Source organism: Pecten maximus, chromosome 6 (genome assembly GCF_902652985.1).
Source record: "Pecten maximus chromosome 6, xPecMax1.1, whole genome shotgun sequence".
NCBI classification, from domain to species: domain Eukaryota; kingdom Metazoa; phylum Mollusca; class Bivalvia; order Pectinida; family Pectinidae; genus Pecten; species Pecten maximus.
This window is the reverse complement of record NC_047020.1, coordinates 18,606,224-18,625,958: the sequence shown is the minus strand read 5'-3', so window position 1 is coordinate 18,625,958 and position 19,735 is coordinate 18,606,224. Positions and strand designations below refer to the sequence as shown.

The 19,735-nt window shown below is 34.1% G+C and overlaps 1 protein-coding gene across 2 annotated transcripts; it reads right to left on the bottom strand.

Moving 5' to 3' along the window:
• Positions 1-510: 510 nt before the first annotated feature.
• On the bottom strand, positions 511-19,721 carry LOC117329141 (jupiter microtubule associated homolog 2-like). 2 transcript variants are annotated; one of them, XM_033886891.1, is made up of 6 exons: positions 19,567-19,721; positions 16,046-16,344; positions 13,001-13,075; positions 9,106-9,204; positions 4,453-4,511; positions 511-3,078 (listed from the first exon to the last, which is right to left on the bottom strand). In XM_033886891.1, exons 1-6 carry the CDS (start codon positions 19,614-19,616, stop codon positions 2,995-2,997), a joined length of 666 nt encoding a protein of 221 aa, XP_033742782.1. In that variant the 5' UTR covers positions 19,617-19,721; the 3' UTR covers positions 511-2,994. The 2 variants fall into 2 exon arrangements, with proteins under 2 accessions (XP_033742782.1, XP_033742783.1); XM_033886892.1 differs by lacking the exon at positions 13,001-13,075.
• Between the last annotated feature and the right edge of the window lie 14 nt (positions 19,722-19,735).

Sequence of the window (19,735 nt, the reverse complement as noted above, 5' to 3'; positions counted from 1 at the left end):
GACAATCATGCAATGTGATATATTTGTGATGTCACAAATGTTATCACATATCTTACATTATTTACTACATAGTTGTATTACATGACAGAATGGGTCATTTGATGTCCCTATACAATTTCTCGCCAATGAGAAATCCCGACATGAAATTGGAACTATCCATCATTTTTTTTAAACTAGAAAGCCTCACCATTTCTATCTACAAAATATGGATTTATTATACCTTCTATGGTGTTCACATAAACAAAATCTGCTGAGAGGTTTCTCAAGACAGTTCATAGATTCAAAATGGGCACCAAGAGATGCAGACATGATGATCACTTAACATTCCCCTCAAAAAAAAAAAAAAAAAAAAAAATAAAACAGATTTACAATTGATGAATTTGAAATAGATCACTACCCCAGAAACATAAAGACACATCACAGAATTATCTTTGTACTTACGAAATTCAATGTCCTCACAACAGCCAGGGTCATATGAGGACAAATATACATATAAAGCAAGACGTCTCGTTGAATTGTATAGAATTTATTGAGTGAAACTTTGACAACACATTAGTACGAAAAGACATTCTGTTATATCACACCTAGGCTTTCACCAATAACATCACAGTTTAAACAACCACGTTGGACAAGCTGAACTAGAGATAGAATGGTACTTGTATCACGAAGACAAGTATTCTTTCAGTATGTTTATAATAATAGTGTCCACCAGATGGAGATCACTTTTTAGACAATGTCGGTACCTACATAAGACAAGGTAGTATGGTTGTTGTATCAGCGTGTACAATGTCTGACACGAAGATCACTGTTCAGAGATCACTTTTCAATGTCAGTACCTACAAAGGTAGCTGTTCTAAATGCATCTACATCACTTTTGAGACAATTCCAGCGTGTTTTACAGCTGTGTCAGCATCTACCAGACAAGATCACTTTTCCATGATCTCTTCCATGGTGGTATCTATTGCAGCTGGATCAAACTCGGGCATAACAGCTTGACATCTAATCACTGTTTCACTCTAATACTCTGTATAAATTATATCTGAAAGTCTTGCGATGGAGAGACTCCGAAAGCCTAAGTATTTGTATAAGTTTGTCCACAGAGGAACAACACTACATACCCGGTAATCACTTTGGCAAGACACTAACATGCTCAAGTATTCACATAAAATCTCATTATAATTGGTCCAAATAACAAAATCTACAACTATCAACCAATCATTTTAATGCAAAAATTTGGAAATAAAACAAGGCTCAAAACATTTAAACATTTCTTATAAGACAGCACTGCACATTTTTCTCTTTGTAATCTATATAATAAATGAAGATTCATTTGTGCACAAGTACATGTATAAATAGGAAAAAAACTGTTTCGGGTCAAAAATAAACAAAAATGAAAAAAAGACAAGTCTTGGTCTTGTATATTTTGTAAAAGAAAACAAATCAATAGAAATCTGAACACTAAACATGTGTCAACAACTCGTTTCTTGGTACAAGTGACGCCTATTGAATAGACTTCTTATGTAAAGCATAAACAAAGACAAATATTATCATTCTGAGGATTCAAAAAGATAATTGTGTTAAAACACAGGACAGCTGCAGTAACATTGAGGTCTGCTAAGTACTTTTGTATGAGATACCATTTATACACCATTAAACAAGCAAAATTACTGAGCCATAGTGGAAAAATATATCTTGAATGAAGTAGACATCTGATTTAATATGAAACATGAATTTTCTTGTTTCTAACAACACTTCTTTAATCTTAGAGTCACCAACACGCAGACTCTTTCTTACAAATTTCAATTTCACTTTTTTCACAAGACAAAGGACAGTGAAAGGTGAATGATTTTCCAAATATTTGTGTTTCCCACAAAAAGGGGACAATGACGTGTCATAGAGAATGTTGTTGATACTTAAAATTAAATTGCACAGAGGTAAATGCTATTTTTGGCTGTTTGCTGGTAGTATACTATATACATGACTTATCTCCCTTCATTCACTAGTCCATCAGATCAGGTTAGATATTGTCAAACTCTGTTGTCCTGGTACTTTATCAGTTATATAGAATCCCAGGCTACAGCCAGATCTTCTTTCCACATATTTATGGGCGGATGGGGGTACATAGCACTTAAACAGGCAACAAATACATTAGTCACAGAATAAGGTGTATGTATATAGGTGATACAGGATAGATACAAGTGTAGCAAGATGTAAAAATAAAACTATGATATGTCTAGATCTATGAAAAAGCATGCAGAATTGCAACCATTACCTAATGGGAGACACAGTTGCCATCAAATGTGTATATCATGTTGAACTTATCAGTGTGAAATATAATGAGAGAAAGCCAAATGCAACAATTTCTGTTGGAATTTGAGACTAAGGTAAAAATAAGATGAGAAATGAAGCCAAAGATAGGCATTAGAATCACATGCCACACCAAAGTTCAGTAAATCGGTATCCTGAACACAAATTTAACAGTCAACCAGCTTCACCTTTTAGTAAATGTTTAACAATTTGAAACATCAGCATACATATCTCGTAAACAATTTTTTGAAAGATCAACTAATAGGAAACTCAAATGAAAAGAGTAACATGAACAAATGCATTTCCCCTTAAAAATATAAATATCACAAAAATACACATCAAAATAATTAACCCATGCACTTATGTATACCTTTCATATATGCACAAACATCTTGCAAAGAGCTGAACTTACAAAATTCTATAGAATTATTATTTTTGTTTAATTTGTCATAGTAAAAAAAAAAGGAAAATTGAATTTAAAGTATGTACACATCTATATGGGTTTCTGATATCATCTAAAGCACTTTGCATTATAACAATGATTTGAGAAAAAGTTTACATCCATTTTTTGTTCAGGTTTGGGTGAGTTTGGGTGAGTATTCCAGCAGATCTTGGTTGTCCATCCAAGCAGTGTTCTGCTGCTCTATCCCGTCACAGTAACCTTGGTGTCCTAGACGAGGACTCGGCCTAGAAGATTCCACTGGACTTGCCGCCTGGTGGGGCCAGTACCTTGGAGCTGTTGCGAATCTGCTGAGGACCATCACCATTACTCTAAGAGTCAAGTAGAAGAGGGAATGTTATAAATAATGTCAACCAGCAGACAAAACAATACTGAGAATTAACACATACACAAAGTCAACTGTCACCGGAGATTTGAAATATTTCAGTTAATCTAATTGACCCTTTTTGGCCCCACCCATCAGTCCAAGGGGTCAGTCAGGGCCAACATGTGCATATCATTAAGCTGTCATCCCATGCTGATAATTTTAAGAAAGTAAGAATGAATTCCAATAGAAATCAAACAAATGATTGTCAAAAATGCAATTTCCCTATATAAACTATTGTAAAGTTTACCTCCTCCCCAGGGGCAAACTTGAGACCCCAGGGTCATGAAATTCACAATTTTGGTAAAGCACCATAAGACCCTTCCATCTATGAAGAGTGTTTGATTCTACCATATCTGAGAGTAGAGAAGAAGATTTTTGAAATTTCAGTCAATTTGACCCTTTTTAGCCCCACCCCTCAGGCCCCTGGGGGTGGGGACCATATAATTCAAAATTTTGGTTGACCTTCAGCCATAGAAGCTTTCTGTTAAATTTTCTTGAATTTGGTTAAGCGATTTTGGAGAAGTCGAAAATGTAAATTGTTTATGCACGGACGACGGACAAAAGGCGATTAGAATAGGTCACTTAAAACTTTGTCTTAGGTGACCTAAAAATGAAACTTTATCCACCACAGAAAATATGTTTAGTTGCAATTTTATTGATCAGATACTGTAGAATAAACATATCATGTATTCATTAATACACTGTGGAGTAGTCTGAATGATTCTGACAACCTATCAGCAGTAATATATTGCTAGGGGCAGATGAGACTGTCCCCAGTATATTAAAGCGGATAGATAGTGAGAATCATTTGACAACAATATCAAGCACATACCAAGGTTAAGATTTCCAAGACTTTTATTATTATCATGTTTTTTTTTTCACAAAGCAGAAGCTCAATTTTTTAGAACGATATGAAAATTATCATCAGATTGCATAAAGAAAATTGTCACATAACAGAGTTCTGTTAATGTACTAAATTTGGTGCAGTCAAATTTTTACTGCATTAACAAATCTAACAGATTTGCACAATGCCCACATTATTTGCTCTAGAAATAGTACATCACAAAGTGCAATTAGTGCAACTGTAATTTATCTCAATGTTTCAAGTGTGAAATGTGTTAAAATATGTATATATATATTGTACCTACAGATTTGTGTACATAACAACTTACCTCCATATCAACTTTTTACACAATACATCCAACAATCAAGCAATATTCAAAAAGTCCTTAAAATTGCTTTTACAGGTCATACCAACTATTAGAACACAGAGTTCAGAATGTGTACAATTAATAAAAGAATGATACACTAAACTTACAGCAGACTCCCTTGTCTGAGTTTCTCTGTAATCTTCTCCAGTGATTGGGTTGTAGGCACCTGTAGAGAGACAAGGATTTGAAAGTTAACATTTAAGTAATTCCATTATACAATGTTCACCTTGTAGAGGTAGCGCTCTTGTGTGGCCAGCTGAAAACCCAACAGTGACCCAAAGAAAATTCCCATGCAAAAGTCTGTTCACATGCTCTAGTACATGGTATTATAAAGAATAGTAAGTGTTTTAAACAGTATATAAATTTCCAATTAGAATTCAATGGCATCACATGTATTTCAGTATTCCTTTTATTATCTTTTTGCAAAATCTGTATTTGCTGAATAGACATTTTATTTAAGAATAGTCATGTATCAAATAGAAATTCTAATCTATATAAAAAAAACATGATTATTTCATTTATATCCTTTTGAAATTGTACAGATTATGAAATATAGATGAAATAATCAGGATACCCTTACACTTAACTACAAACACTAATTTTAGGAAAATTGAACTTTGAATAGATATTATATACTGTTTATCTCTCTCTCTTAAACTGCGACCTGGTCCATATGATACTGTAGGAAGTATAAATAAGTATAATTTTTTTTTATAGCTTTCCATAAAAACATGCCTGCCAGCACGCTAAAACTTTTGGTAGACATGGCCATTGTAGTTACTGTTTCTGTATTCATGATAGAACTTGCTGCAAGGAAAGGTCATTGTGTAGAACCTGCTTTGAAAATAACAACGTAGATAAAAAAACAAAGGTCTACTTGTTCATTCTTTCAGAATCTAGGGTTACTTACCAACAGATTCTTACCTGTATGGGAATTATACCTGTCTAATATCTCATTATTTACATTTGGTTTGCATAATCAAATTATTAGAAAAACCGTCAACCAAATAATGTTAGCAAAACATGTACATTTAGAAAGCATAGGAAAAGACAGAATTTTCCTGAAATGCAACAAACAAATCCTCCAAAGACCCATGAGGCTACCCATGTGAAGATTTATGTAAAACCACCTGAAAATGACATTTTGGATAGTAAAAAAATATAAATTGAATTTGGCCTAGACTACCAGTACCACTGCTTACCAGTTACAATCATATTTTTCTTTGGTGGAAAGTTGCATCATTTACCTAAACCTCCGACTTGAAATTCCTAATAAACATTTCGGGTAAAAAAGTACTACAGTTAACTCGAACTGCTAGGGACCATGTAACAGTTCAAAGATTATGTGGTATATGAGTAATCAGAGGTTAGTCTAGTCCTAGACCATTATAGGTATTGATCATAGTATGTTAATATACTCACTGACTGCCTACTTAGTAGTGTCACCGTGATTTTTTATGCTTTTTAATTACTATATCACGAAAAGGAAGAATAGACCGATTTACACAGAATGTAAAAGGGCATGATCTGGTCCAAGCAAACAGTTTGACGATTAGGTGGTGGTCGAGGAATGCAGGTTTGTGTAAGTGGGGTTTTACTCTATATATGAAGTTGAGTTGAATGGGGCCTAAGCTATATAGAAACAGCATGATCATTATTGATGTTTTTTTTTAAATTACGTACATCAACCTACACATTTGCATCCATAAGCTTACTAAAATACACTTGAGCAAAATTTTCTATAATGAGAAAACAAGTTTATTTGGGGTTAAAATTTGCTGTTACCCATAATTCCATTTTGAATACCAGGTATGTCATAAATTTTCAGTATGTACTTTATGTATACAAATATCCCATCAATTTTCTTTGATAACCCTGAAATTGTTCCATAACAAAACTGAGTTGGTTAAACATCAAGTGTCCCAAAGGAGGCCAAACCTCAGCTTGACATTGGCTTCAAAGTCTTCAGCGTGGACAGGACAGTGTTCTGATTGCATGGGACCATGATTTCAGCACTACTGGCATCGGCTATGTGAAACTGTAGGAAGATTGGTAGGGTCTGGCCCTGACGTACAAAGGTTTCAACTCTTTCAATCTGCTCCTGCTACAATAACACTTCTACCAGGCAGTGTGTTGAAGGATGCCACAAACTGTTTTCATTTCTAACTTCGCTTTTACAGTATTCTTCTTTCTTTTTACAAATTCTATTTAACAATCAACATATTTTTGCAAATGAGTCCATGCTCTACACGGTAGTTAATTATATACATACAATGTATATCTATTTTTACACAAAAACATATTAAATTAAAAACATGGAACTTTACTTTTTCTAAAATTTCACTATACTTAGGGTTTTGGAATGATCCTTCACTGCTTATCATATTTATCATAATAGTAGAGTTGGTATCAGTCACTCCTCATCTTCACACCCAATATTACAGTCAATGGTACTTCACAAATTATAATTATAAATAATTCAGAAATAATGTAGGATTTAGACTATTTACAGTTATATTTTAACTATGGGTAGCTAAATTCAGCTTCATGATATATTTGAAATACCCCAATATTTTAACATGTGTTTTCTTGTAGACAAGGTTCTAAATACAAGTGTTGTTACTCTGGTCTCTGCCCTCTTGATTTCTTTCCATGATTCCATGAAATAAGAGCTTAATCAATTTGTATTAGTAAAATGGAAATCCGTCCTAATGACATACAGTCATGCACTGCTGGTCCATGAATAAGACAACAACGTTACTGTTCATAAATGAAAACTAAGAACCAAATAAATATACCTGTGATCTCCCAAATGATAAAGTTACATTTATAAGTACAGAGGACAATTGTGTAGCACTCTAAATCCATACATCATCAAGATCAGCATTACATAACACAAACCTGAAAAATGTCTTTATCAGATTATGTAACAGTAACAATATTGTGGTGAGTTCAATGACTACTCTACTTGTTATATGACTGTGTGTATATTGGGTATACAGTTTTATGTTGCTTGTTATAGACAGCAGAGATGTGCAGCTAACCAAGGAAGAAAATGCATGCCTGTATACAAGTCACACATTAGCAGTCAGTTGGTGATACACATGTTTTACATACATCAATGGCATGCTCAGGTACTAGGCATTACTTTACTCATCACTAGCAGATACTGGTTGGGATCTTGGTTAAGTTAGATCCCAGAGCAAGGAAAGGGTTCAACAATTGGCTGGGACAGAATTTTAAGTCTAGGAAATTGAGCAAACAGGAAAGTCATGTTACAACTGCTATCGAAATATGAGCCACTTATGTAAATTATAGAGTGGGTACAATACCATGGTTCTATATAATTGTTACTTTTGTGAACAAATTACCCTCTCCCTCTCCCTAGTCTTCATGCAGGCCTGTTCATCTGTCAGTCCACACAAATATTTAGCTTCGACTTTTCCAGCTTTTACAATAGCAGGCATGGTTTGCCTGTATAGAAACTACATTAGCAGTTGTAACATGCTACACAGTGTTTTGTTTTTATAGATTTTGTTTCCAATGGTAGCAAGCTACCAATTTCAACTGAGCACTCTACAAAGTTATGAGATAGCTACAGCTGTAAACATGCTGATTTAAAGTTGTTGTCCTCACATCTCCATATATGATACTGAGTATACTAATTCTAGATCATGCATTGCCAAATCAATCTTATCCCTGATCCAAAAAGAACTCTCTTATCTACATGTACAAAACCTCATATAATGTTTACCAATCTATCACAAAGATGAAAACTTCTTTGAAGAAACTTCAAAGATTTCTTTTATTCATTGAAACTTGACTAAGTTTTGATAAATATTTCAAAATATCCATCATGTGACTGTATCAAGTACATGCACTTTTAATTCTTTCCAGCAATGGTACTCACTAACAATATTTAATATTGGTAACCTTGGTAATGAAAACGGTCTGGCCCCTTAATAGTAGTTCTGGCTGGCATATGACCACTGGTATCAGCATTAGTGCAACACACGCTCATGTAAAGTGTGATATAGGGCAGATATATACCAACAATCAGATGGATCACATAAAATATTCACAACATCGGCCTACATTGAGAAACATCAAACAGAGAAATAGTAATGTGTTATTACAAAACATAGACTTGTATGCCTGTTGAGTTTAGCTACCATTCATTGTCAAAAAATCTGAAACAAGATAACAGAATTATATTGAAAAGTTAAACACCGGTATGTGATGTGTTGTTGCATTGTCAATTGTGAGAAAGCTAAATTTCAGCGTCACAGGTTCCGTCTAGTCCAGAAAAAAAAAAAGTGCCCACTCATAGTTATAAGAACCAAGATCTAGCAGGACACACTACAACAGCAGTCTACAGTGTCAGATTCTGTCTGTACCATTTCAATCCTGGCTTTTCTTATCATTTATATATAATTTCACAAATTCAAAAGGCTTCAACTTTCAGTTTTCTACATGACATCCGGAACTAGGCCGAAGATGCATTTCACTGAAGCAAAATGAAGTTGATGCTGATGTATTATAATTTGGAATGGATAACTGCAAAAACATCTCCATGTATTATGATGCAGACATACTAACCTGACACTGCAATGCTGACCAATATATTACTGTTGGTGAAGAAAAGCCACAACACTAAACTCACAAAGAAGAACTAAATGAATTAAAATTAGCAAAGAAAGCAGTCAAGAGACACTAAGAATGAAAAAAAAACTGTCTCTGTTTGCTGAGCCAGACAATACCTATGTTTTGTCCTCCTTTCCTTTTGCCAGTGTGGGCAGGCTGTGTGTCTTCATCCAAACCAGTATATGTCTCCCCAGTGATGGGGTTAAAGGAGGAGGCTGAATTTATAGTGAAAATCCATACAATGGTCTGTCTGGGACAAACAAAATCAGGGGAGACACTTGATCAGTTCTTGCAAACTAAAATAGCATGCATGAAAGACATCTCCATCTTCTCACATGCAAAATGTCAAATATGCAAAATTCTTGGAATGAGAGATTTAAGATATAATCTTTTTATGACTCACACAAATTGACATTTATAAATCAGCTATTTAAAATGTTTATTAAAAGCTTAAATCAGGAAATGTAATATATAATATAACATGTTTTAAATGGGAATGAACAAAAAATTATATATGCTGCATTAAACTTAATAATAATGACTTAAAATTAATGTAATTTAGCATTAACATGTACACATACATCAAATCTGAACTCCAAAGTGCAGTATCAAACAACTCAGCTGCCTCATGGAATTCTAACATCATTTGCATGAGGTACATCAAAGACAAAATCAATCCCTGGGCAGCAAAGTTTAGAATGTATTAATGTCTAATTCATGTGATGGGGTTAAGGGAAAAGTGTCATCTGGGATTGACTAAAAAAAAACAACACCTGTGATAATCATATGACGTCTTCACAATTAGCTGCTGTCAGTTTTTGTGTGTGAGTGGCGTGGGCCAGCATACAGATATAGGTGGCAGTCTCAGTGAGTCTGTTGAGTGATCATACTTGCTTTAAATGATTGGAGGTTGGGGCTTCAATGTTTCTATCTGTAGCTTTGGCAAAATGTATAAATGTATTTCTGAATTCTTCAGTTACAGCTTTGTACATTTAGTATGTAGTGTTTGGACTTTATGCTGGCAGCCAGTGCAATAAGGAGCATCGATTAACATCAACATTATTTTGAGGACAAAAGTATTGAAATAGTGCAGAAATTAGATTTATAAAACTGCCATATTTGTATTAGGTGTAATTTTGAAAGATGAAAAATGAAGATGAAATGAATGATCTGGATTATTGAAATACTGTTTCCAGCAATCCAAGTAATTTGGATGACTCATATTTCACAAATTTAGTAAACATCAGATAAAACTTATTTTTTTTTACAAACATTACAATAATAATGTATATTTATAACAAAAGAATATAAATAGTTAAGGTAAGTGAAGGAAGAAATTGCATGAAATATGAGTAATCTGAAGTGAAAGACTCAATATTATTCTGATTAGTTAAACAGTATTGCTATCCGACCACCAAACTATCTCCATCAGAACAAGTGTCTAACACCTGACAAGTTAATGGCACTATTCTAAGTCTCAATATTCTTTTTTATACCTCTGACAAAGTATTTAAAGCAATAATATTTTACACTAAAAGCATTCTAGTGTGAATGAACAATTCCTTATCTTCAGTCCTTAATTTTAACACGATCAACTGTGGTCATGCAAAAACTATGGTGATCAGTCAACTGGTGTGATGTGCCAAGGGACAATGTTCAGAGATATATGCAGTAATTAAAACTCCACAATCCTATTTATTTACTTATAATACTGTTGTTACATTAGATCACAGTTGGATGGTGTCTGGCCTGACCAGTCTAACTGTATTTAGTGTTGGGACAATGACAAGTTCTGTTTTTAACAATTATGCTATTCTTTAATACCACATTGTGTTTTGACATGTTTGTCATGGTTCGGTGTGGTTTATATTCTGTAACAGATTTTGTAAAAATAGCACAATGGATTTTTTAAAATCTTTTCATTTATCCTACATAAGCCCATACGACCAACACAAGTCCTGACACAGAGAAAGAGGATGGGCTTATGTACAGGGATTACAGAGCAGTGCATTTGACAGACGGAGGGGGGCTTATTACCAGGCATGGGGCTTTTATCAAATACAGTAAATACCTACAATCATTGGCATAACCTTTAGTTAAATATTGGTCCATTGAACTTATCAATAGAGAGTATCAACATTCCTGAATAACCAAGGAAAATCAGTCTTGATACAAATTTATCACTTTTTTTAAACTACCTACCTGTGCAGCTCAATTCAACATATTTTCATTTTCATCTACCGGTATTAAAACCTGAACTTTCTACTTGCTTTAATTTCTATGCTAAACTATTATTACCAGGAATTTCTTCATTGTGATTTTAACCTGTGTATCCTAGCTACCAATGTATATTTCCTCCAAACACATTCAACACTAGCTTTATCTTGGATATTATTACATCACATTGTAATCAGATTTGTATGTGCCTTAGATTTACTTGGTTGACTCTAATCCTAGTTTTGATATAAATTATTACAAAGTTTCCATAGGCTGATCTATGCTTTTGAGGATTATAAAGTACAATACATACGGTATGCATTTTATATCATTTATTACTGTGAAAGTGATATTTTGAGATTATTTTTTATAATACTCTAAACTCAAAATTAAACTTATTGAGTCATGCTTCACATACTTGGTGTACATGTTTAATCATTGACACATGATAGTAAATATTTCATATTTGAGAACTTGCATAATCATAATGCATAGGCATTCTTGTGTGTTAAGTTATAGAGATAAATAATCTATGTTCATTTGAACGGAGGAAATCGGAACATAATTTTTGTTAGTGATGTGAAGTCAGATGTTTAATTCAAATCATGACATGAATATTTCCAGGATTAATTAATGTCAGCTATATAGCTAATCCTTCAGTTTTTAGATGTAAGCTTTAAAAGCTAGCAAACTAAATTAAAAGGCTGGGGAAATATCTACAGCTGTATTAATGTTCCAGTGACACATGGAATGTAGATTAAATTCTGCCCAGATGTTGGACTGTTTAGGCCTGTACAAAACACATACCAAATGTTTTGGTCCAGATGTCTCATTGCCGTACTTACTAATAAAGTTACTATATATCAAATTTACAACATTCTTACAGCATCCATTTAAAGCTTATATGTTAAACCCTGATAACATGACAAAAACTTTCCTGTTCCACCCACAATGCTCCTATTTTCTGTACTTTCTGTGAGTTTTATCATCTAATAATCTATAAAACATAATTCCTAGCAGCTTTTCTTTTCTCAAATAGCGTAGATCACTGGTCGTGTCTATATCACCTACATAAGAGTACAAATGTACTCTCTAGTTACCATGATAGGTATCTAGATGTATGACAAGAAGTTGTGCCCATTCATTTATCCTGACAGGTAACTAATGAACAATTGTAAAAGATGGAGTAAGGAATTTATAGTCAGTGTTATGAAGATGTTTTTTGTGTCTTGCAAGATTTTGTTCCAGATATTGTGATGCTTTACATTACAGGAAAACTAATTCCCTATGTGAAGGGCACATGTATCAAGCTAAATTATTAAAATATTATAATCATCAGTGGTAGTAGTCACTGAAATAGATACCGGTAATTGTTGATCCTGGTTGTGAGTTCCAGATACAAGAATGCTACCTTTACAGTAAAATGATCATACTTAAGTCTTGGTGGATCCATGGGAAGTATTTAGTTTTAATTCTCATTTGAATAGTAGTGTTGATTTAAAGTCTAGACAAGAAGCATAAATATAATCTGTCCATTTTACATAATTGTATTAGTTTACATTCTATCTATTTTCAGTAGATCCTGAAATTTGATCGTGACCCTATAGCTATGGCTATTCAATAGGTGTGCGTTAAATTTGTTGAGATTGGACAATTTTAGCAGGTGGAGTACATGTCTTTCATTCGTATGTATGCAATATAGATTTTGAAGCCAGAGACATGTAGGAAACAAACGGAAGGTGTTGGGGGCTCCCTAACAGGTGTCACAATTTTACAACACTAGTCCACATGTACCTCTTTGGACGTTGCTTTTCTGGTGGACCATCTGAGCTGCATATACAGAGCGGTCATAGGCTGGGAACTCTTCACCTAGTTACAGTTGTATATAAATGTTATGTTAACAGCTAACAACAAGTGAACCACAGGGTTTCATGCATGCAATTATATATATATGCAAATTGTCTGACCAGAAAATCTGTTATTGGTTTCCCTTCAACTAACTTCAACTTGAACTAACTGACCTGAGCCTCAGACAGATATAGTTTGAATTTTAATCATGATGATGTAATCTGCTTTAACATGTACATGTATATGTTTTACATCTATAAGAATCATATATTCTGACCTTAAAATCATAATGGTTTAACAGCAATTCATTTCCCAAAATCAAATGTACAGTACTGGAATAAATTTGTTAAGTATTAAAGATTCATTGTGAATGTCCCTGTAATGATATGATGCAGAAGGGAAAATCAATTTTATTTAATTATATATTTTTGTTAAATTATTAAATGTTTGGTCTTTAATGAAACAAATAATGAGATCTATTGGTCAGACTAAGAGCTATCTAGGTGAAATTGACAACAGGCAAGTGTAGAAAGCACATGATACAAGCAAGCATACAACACCCAACATGAGTCATGATGCAATAGAACCTGACCAAAAGCTGAAATAATGCCCCTCAAATGATGCACTTGGTTAGGATAATGAATTGACAGCAATGCAACTTAATTGTGAATGTATGGTGCAGTTAGATAAACCCAGTGAAATAGACTATGGTTTAGCAAGGACTGTAAACTAGATTTATTATTTGTTTTTGATGTAGTAAAAGGTATTGATTAGAATAAGTTCAAATTGGTATGAGGTGATTTACACAAATAATAATATGTAGCTGTAAGAAAATAATAAAATACATGTGGATCCAGTGTGTCCTGATTGACAAGTTTATCAAATTACTGTATCTGAAATTCTATTGATTTTTGTTAATCCTCCACCAGAAATGATATTTATAGGCTAGTATAGATAATGAGGTAGGTTTTCTCCTAATTGTACTGAAAGAAAAGGGAAAGTGTAATCTTTTGTAGATGGTTTTGGGTGCAACGTATAACAAACATAGTGAATACACTATTTTGTGTTTGCTGACTATACTCATAAGTAAATGATGATCAATGAAACTACGAATTACTAATTATTGATAAAGAAATAGTGCTCAGTAGATTCCAATATATGGGAGGGCTGAAATAGCAGTAGATTCTGAACACTCATCATCACTCTACAAGACATGGGAGGGCTGAAATAGCAGTAGATTCTGAACACTCATCACTCTACAATATATGGGAGGGCTGAAATAGCAGTAGATTCTGAACACTCATCACTCTACAATATATGGGAGGGCTGAAATAGCAGTAGATTCTGAACACTCATCACTCTACAATATATGGGAGGGCTGAAATAGCAGTAGATTCTGAACACTCACTCTACAATATATGGGAAACTCTAAGCCTCCTTGAGCAGCCATGATAACTGCCAATCAAATCATGGCCCAAACCATGACAGATAAGTGCCAATAGAAAATTAACAGTCTTAGTTTTCCTTTACTCCTTGGCCACAGTGAGACAAAAATGATAAGTGCCAATGGAAAATTAACACAGTCTTAGTTTTCCTTTACTCCTTGGCCACAGTGAGACAAAAATGACCAGAGTACACTTGTACTAATATTGTAACAAGCAATTTATCATCACATATTAAATTACAAAACTAGTACAAAACTAGAGATATCCTCTCATCAGAGTATCCTGATAAGAATTCCATTCCACTTTAATACAAATGTAATTGTGGATGCTAAGTTAAACAACACAAAGTAATACAATCTAACATATGTTATGGCAATAAGACAGGGTATGGTAGTTTCTAAGTTCTGGGAGTAATATATATTTTGTTAGCTATTGGTAAAATCAAACATTTATGACAGAAAAGATTCCTTAGCTTTAGATGATTCTCAGTAATCAAATTAATTCAGAAATTTGAACAGCAAAGCATAAAAGGGATATCTAAATACAACAGTTGAGATAAGCTGAGAACCTGGTCATGTTTGACAGGTCGAATACAGTTTTGTAAAGAAGAATTTTACAGATTTTAAACACCTATATTCTTGCCATCTAGAGATAACTATTCTGATTCTTAATTAGACTTTTTTTTTGACTCTCAAATATGAGATTTGACTGTAGTCCTGGGATTGCTGCAGGGACATGTCTATTTGACTATATTTTGACACTGAATTTCTGAGTGATTTGACTTCTGAAATTGCTAAAATTCAATGGTCAACTGGACACCCTGAAGTTTATATATACCATCCAGGGTTTCGAGTGTCATAATACCTTACGGAGTAAAATTTCATTAAAATCAGACCAGATTTATATTTGGACAAAAAAAAAACAAAAACAAAAAAACCCAACATCAGGAAACAGGAATGTTTACAACAATTTTGTTATTTATGTCACAATACACAGGTCTATATCATACCAAATTTGATCAAATTAGAAACTGTAAAATTTGGGAGAAATGGAGAACATGATGAGATCTATCAAGCCTTTCGTGTAAAATACCAGATTCAAAGACTTTGGGGATTTCTTTAGAAAAATACACATGTATTGGAAATGAGCCATAACTTTGCACTACATTATAAACATACAGTGCCTTTCCGATGCCATGTTTCAGATCAAATTTAGGTGAAACCTGTTCTTCCATATGGGAGGAGTAGGGTTTTAAAACAAAACATTTATGGCAGACAGTGTATATAACAGACAAACGAAAAACAAGGATAATAGTGAATCCTGACTAGAAAAGTCTGATGCTTAATTTTTTTTTAAAAAATGATGTTACGCGTCTTGTTCACAATGCTTATAGTCATGAATGTGAACAATTTTCAGAAATGTTAGTTACCAGTCTTTTAAATACATATCTGACATGATGTATGAAACATCTTCAAAAATCACAAGTCAACACATAAATGTCATGATAATTCATCAATTTCTAAAAGATCTTCTTAATGAAACGTACCTTGTCCCTTTCCACGGCGAGACTGGTTTGAATCGTCACCAAACAACTTTGACTGGGTATCTTCTTGTGGTTTCTCAGCTCTAACATAAGTTGGTGTATCAAATTGTCCTTGCTCCTTCTGTTGTTTATGTATTGCTGCTTTCTGATCGCTCCTTCTTACATCGTTTACAGGGTCATAGGGGTCACCAAATATGTTAGAAGATGTCTGTTTGGACCTGGACTGGTTTGCAGACTCTGCAGCGGTTGGTGCTTGTGTTCCAAAAAGATTACTTGATGCACCACCAGGGGGTTTCAAAACCCTGAAATATATCAAGATATACCAGTAAGCTTTAACAATGATCTATCACCAGGACCCTGTGGGCTTCAAAACCCTGGAATCTATCAAGATATATATATAAAGCTTTAACAACTCAAGCTGTCATTCCAAGGATAATTAACATCCTCATAACAGGTTCTAGTCCTAATCTTTTCAATCAATCAAATACATGATATTGTCATTGGAGATTATAATAAATTGATAGATTCTTGTACAAAAATACTTTATCCTTCCATTAGTACGAGTTACCTCTGGCCCTGACACAATGTCTGGTGTAAGGTCAGAGTGCAATACCAGTGCTCCAGATAACTTTTTAGATCAGGGAGTGATGTACTCCCTTAGATAAAGGACAGGGAGTAATCCAGATACTTTTTATCCATACAGAATATGATCTGTTTGTCACCGTCGCTGGAAAATTCCAAAGACGGAAATGAATGACTCCCAAGCTTTTGCCGTTGTTATATGAATTTCAACTTCTACTAATTATAATAATTTCTTCTATAATACCTTTGATGATAATCTGGCTTTCATTGATAGATGACTAAGTTTTAAAATAATACTGTCGGCTTACTCTGGGCCATCTAAAACTTGTTGCCACTCACACATTGTGCCTCATGTCATTAGGGATCAAAGTCTTCAAAGCGCTTAGAAGCACCTGCGGTCAGACTATAGTGACAAACAGCCCTTGGAACATTAACAGGGCCTGGCAAAAGCACTCGTCCGCTCGTCCTGACGTGTAGATTTTGATTGTCAACTTGTCCGTCAGACGAGTAGAATTTTTCTATGTTTTTTTTCAGTATTCGTTAATAAAATTGCTTAGCAATCGATGCATTGTTAGTTATGTAGTCTTTTTTGTGCCATTATTACGATAAATAGTAAAATTTCTGAATGGTGGCAGATAATTATAAGTAGGCCTATCTTCGTCTGTAGATCGGAAGTCCATGTACGATGACCGATAACTGTTCCTGGTGACATGTAAGTATAATGGGTGTGTTCCGTGTCTGAATAAAAATGGCTCAACGAAAATTGGATTGTTTTTTTATTGCCAGTCAACCTTAAAAACAGGATGACAGTCATGTTGAGACAACTGTCAGATTCAAATGAAAACAGTAAACTATAATGATCTCTAACAAATAATTGATTAAGTCACTTGTGACTGCTATATTTTATACTGGTTCATTGAAAACTTTCTCACAATTTCTCACGTAATGTGACCTATTTCCCGATGTTTACATCAGCTACAGTCCTGTACTTGTAATTGCTTTAGTCATATCATCGGTCTTTCCATCGATGGTTTAAAAATTTACCAATGTAATGAACAGTATAAGATCAAGCGTGAATTCATTGAATCCAACTGGTAAACAGCCTAGTTTTGAATACTGTAAAAAATGAGAATGTTGTATAAAGCAGAAAATTCTGAAATTTTCTGGACTAGTGAATTCTTTGTTCGGACGAGTACTTTTAACCAGGACACTAGTCCGATGGATGAGTGCTTTTGAAAGTTTTACCTGGACCCTGGAACAAGTCTTGAAGTGTACATGGAGTTACACCGGGTATTGTCAGTCAGTAAAAATGTCATTTGTAAACATTTTGACATTTTTTTCAGCTCTATTTATAACAAAATATAAGTTGGGTTTCTTATGGTACAACAATGTAATATGCTGCTGCAGGCATGCATTTTCTGACATAATGTTACTATGCCATTTATGGTTTAATTAACATAACAAACAAACTTCTTGTAAATCTTTTTATAACATTAGAAAATTGGAAGTAAAATTCTTGAAAATTTAAATTTTGTTATTTGGAATAGAAAGTTGGTGTGGTACTTGATTAAGATTTTGTGAGATGTTTGTTCTTCATTTAAAATTGGAGAAGTAAATTAATTAATGTATTTTTTCTCTGCCAAAAGATTACATATGATGGTTTCAAGTTTGTTACAAAATGAATCATAATACATGTAATAACTACCATCACCAGTTTGTTTGCTTGCTTGTTTTATCGCCCCTGAACAGTCAAGAATAATCTGAGGTGGGGTCTTCCTGTAGTAGTTGGTGAATACCTCACTGAACAACATATTGGAGACCCACCACATGCCATCCAGAGCAATTAGGGTAAAGTGTCTTGCCCAAGGACACAACTACAACACCACAGGAAGAGAGTGTGAACCGCAAACCTTGGATCTTCTCCGGAGATTACATGGCTGGCACTCTAACCAAGCTATCGCAGCCCCACCATCACCAGAGTTCATATCAACTCTGGTCCCTAAACAGTTGTTATCTTAACCAAATTACTATCATTCCATCATATGACAAAGGTCTGTACTATAGTGATTACAGATTAGCTATTACAGATCTATACTAGTCTATTTGAAAGGCATTGGATGAGTAGAAATTTGAAGGTGGCTAAGAACTAACAGATATAACAGTGTTTAGTTATTAGTATTTTTATTCATACACCTTCAGTTATCAGAGGTTTGTTATAAGACTATGAAATAAACACAATAATATCATTGCATTGCCCATTAACATTCATTCATAAGAAACAGTTTTAATATACCCACCGTAATTTGGGAAAGTATATTACGATAGAAAGCTATTGATAAGCTTTACTCAGATAAAGTGACTTAATGTGTCGAAACGTCTTTGAAAAGCATGTTGGCCGAAACGACTTGATGAAGTGCCGGAATGTTGAGTAGGCCGGGTTCCTAAAGGAACCCGATTTATAAACAAGTTGCCAACCAGTGGGCTTAGTCCATAACCTCAATTCGTTATAACCAAGCAAAAACCAATGTTACATTTCTTGTATTACTCAACTAACCTTGACGAATAACTGAAAAATTAGTCTAGTCATTTCACTCACAAAAAATAGGACGGGTTGGTTATAGAGTCTTATAATGTATGATCAAGGGCCATAACTCAAACGTTTCTAGATGAAATCTGGATGCGATTAAATAAGTAGGTCTAGTCGGAAACAAATTTCAAAATAAAGCGGAGCATTTTGTACTCCCTACAGTCTCTCATCATTGTAATCGATTCCGACCCAAAACGTTTTTTAAGACTCGTAAATGGTCAAAAAGATTTCATGCAGCGACAACACCTTCCAACCTGAATCTGGGTCGTGCTGGTACATGCTAGCTAACAACCTGATAAAATCGTATTATTTTTTCCAATATACTGATAAATTCAACATAATATCATGAACAAACCTGGAAGAGTTCCTATCACCATCCAGACCTTGGAATGTATTTGTTGACATGGTTTTTAAGTTCGTAACTTTTGTACCGGTAGTTGATTTTCAGCAAAGTGGCTGTGGTCCTGCGCCTTTCGAATTTCACGCACACGATGATGTCATCACGAGATATCACCGTAGGAATG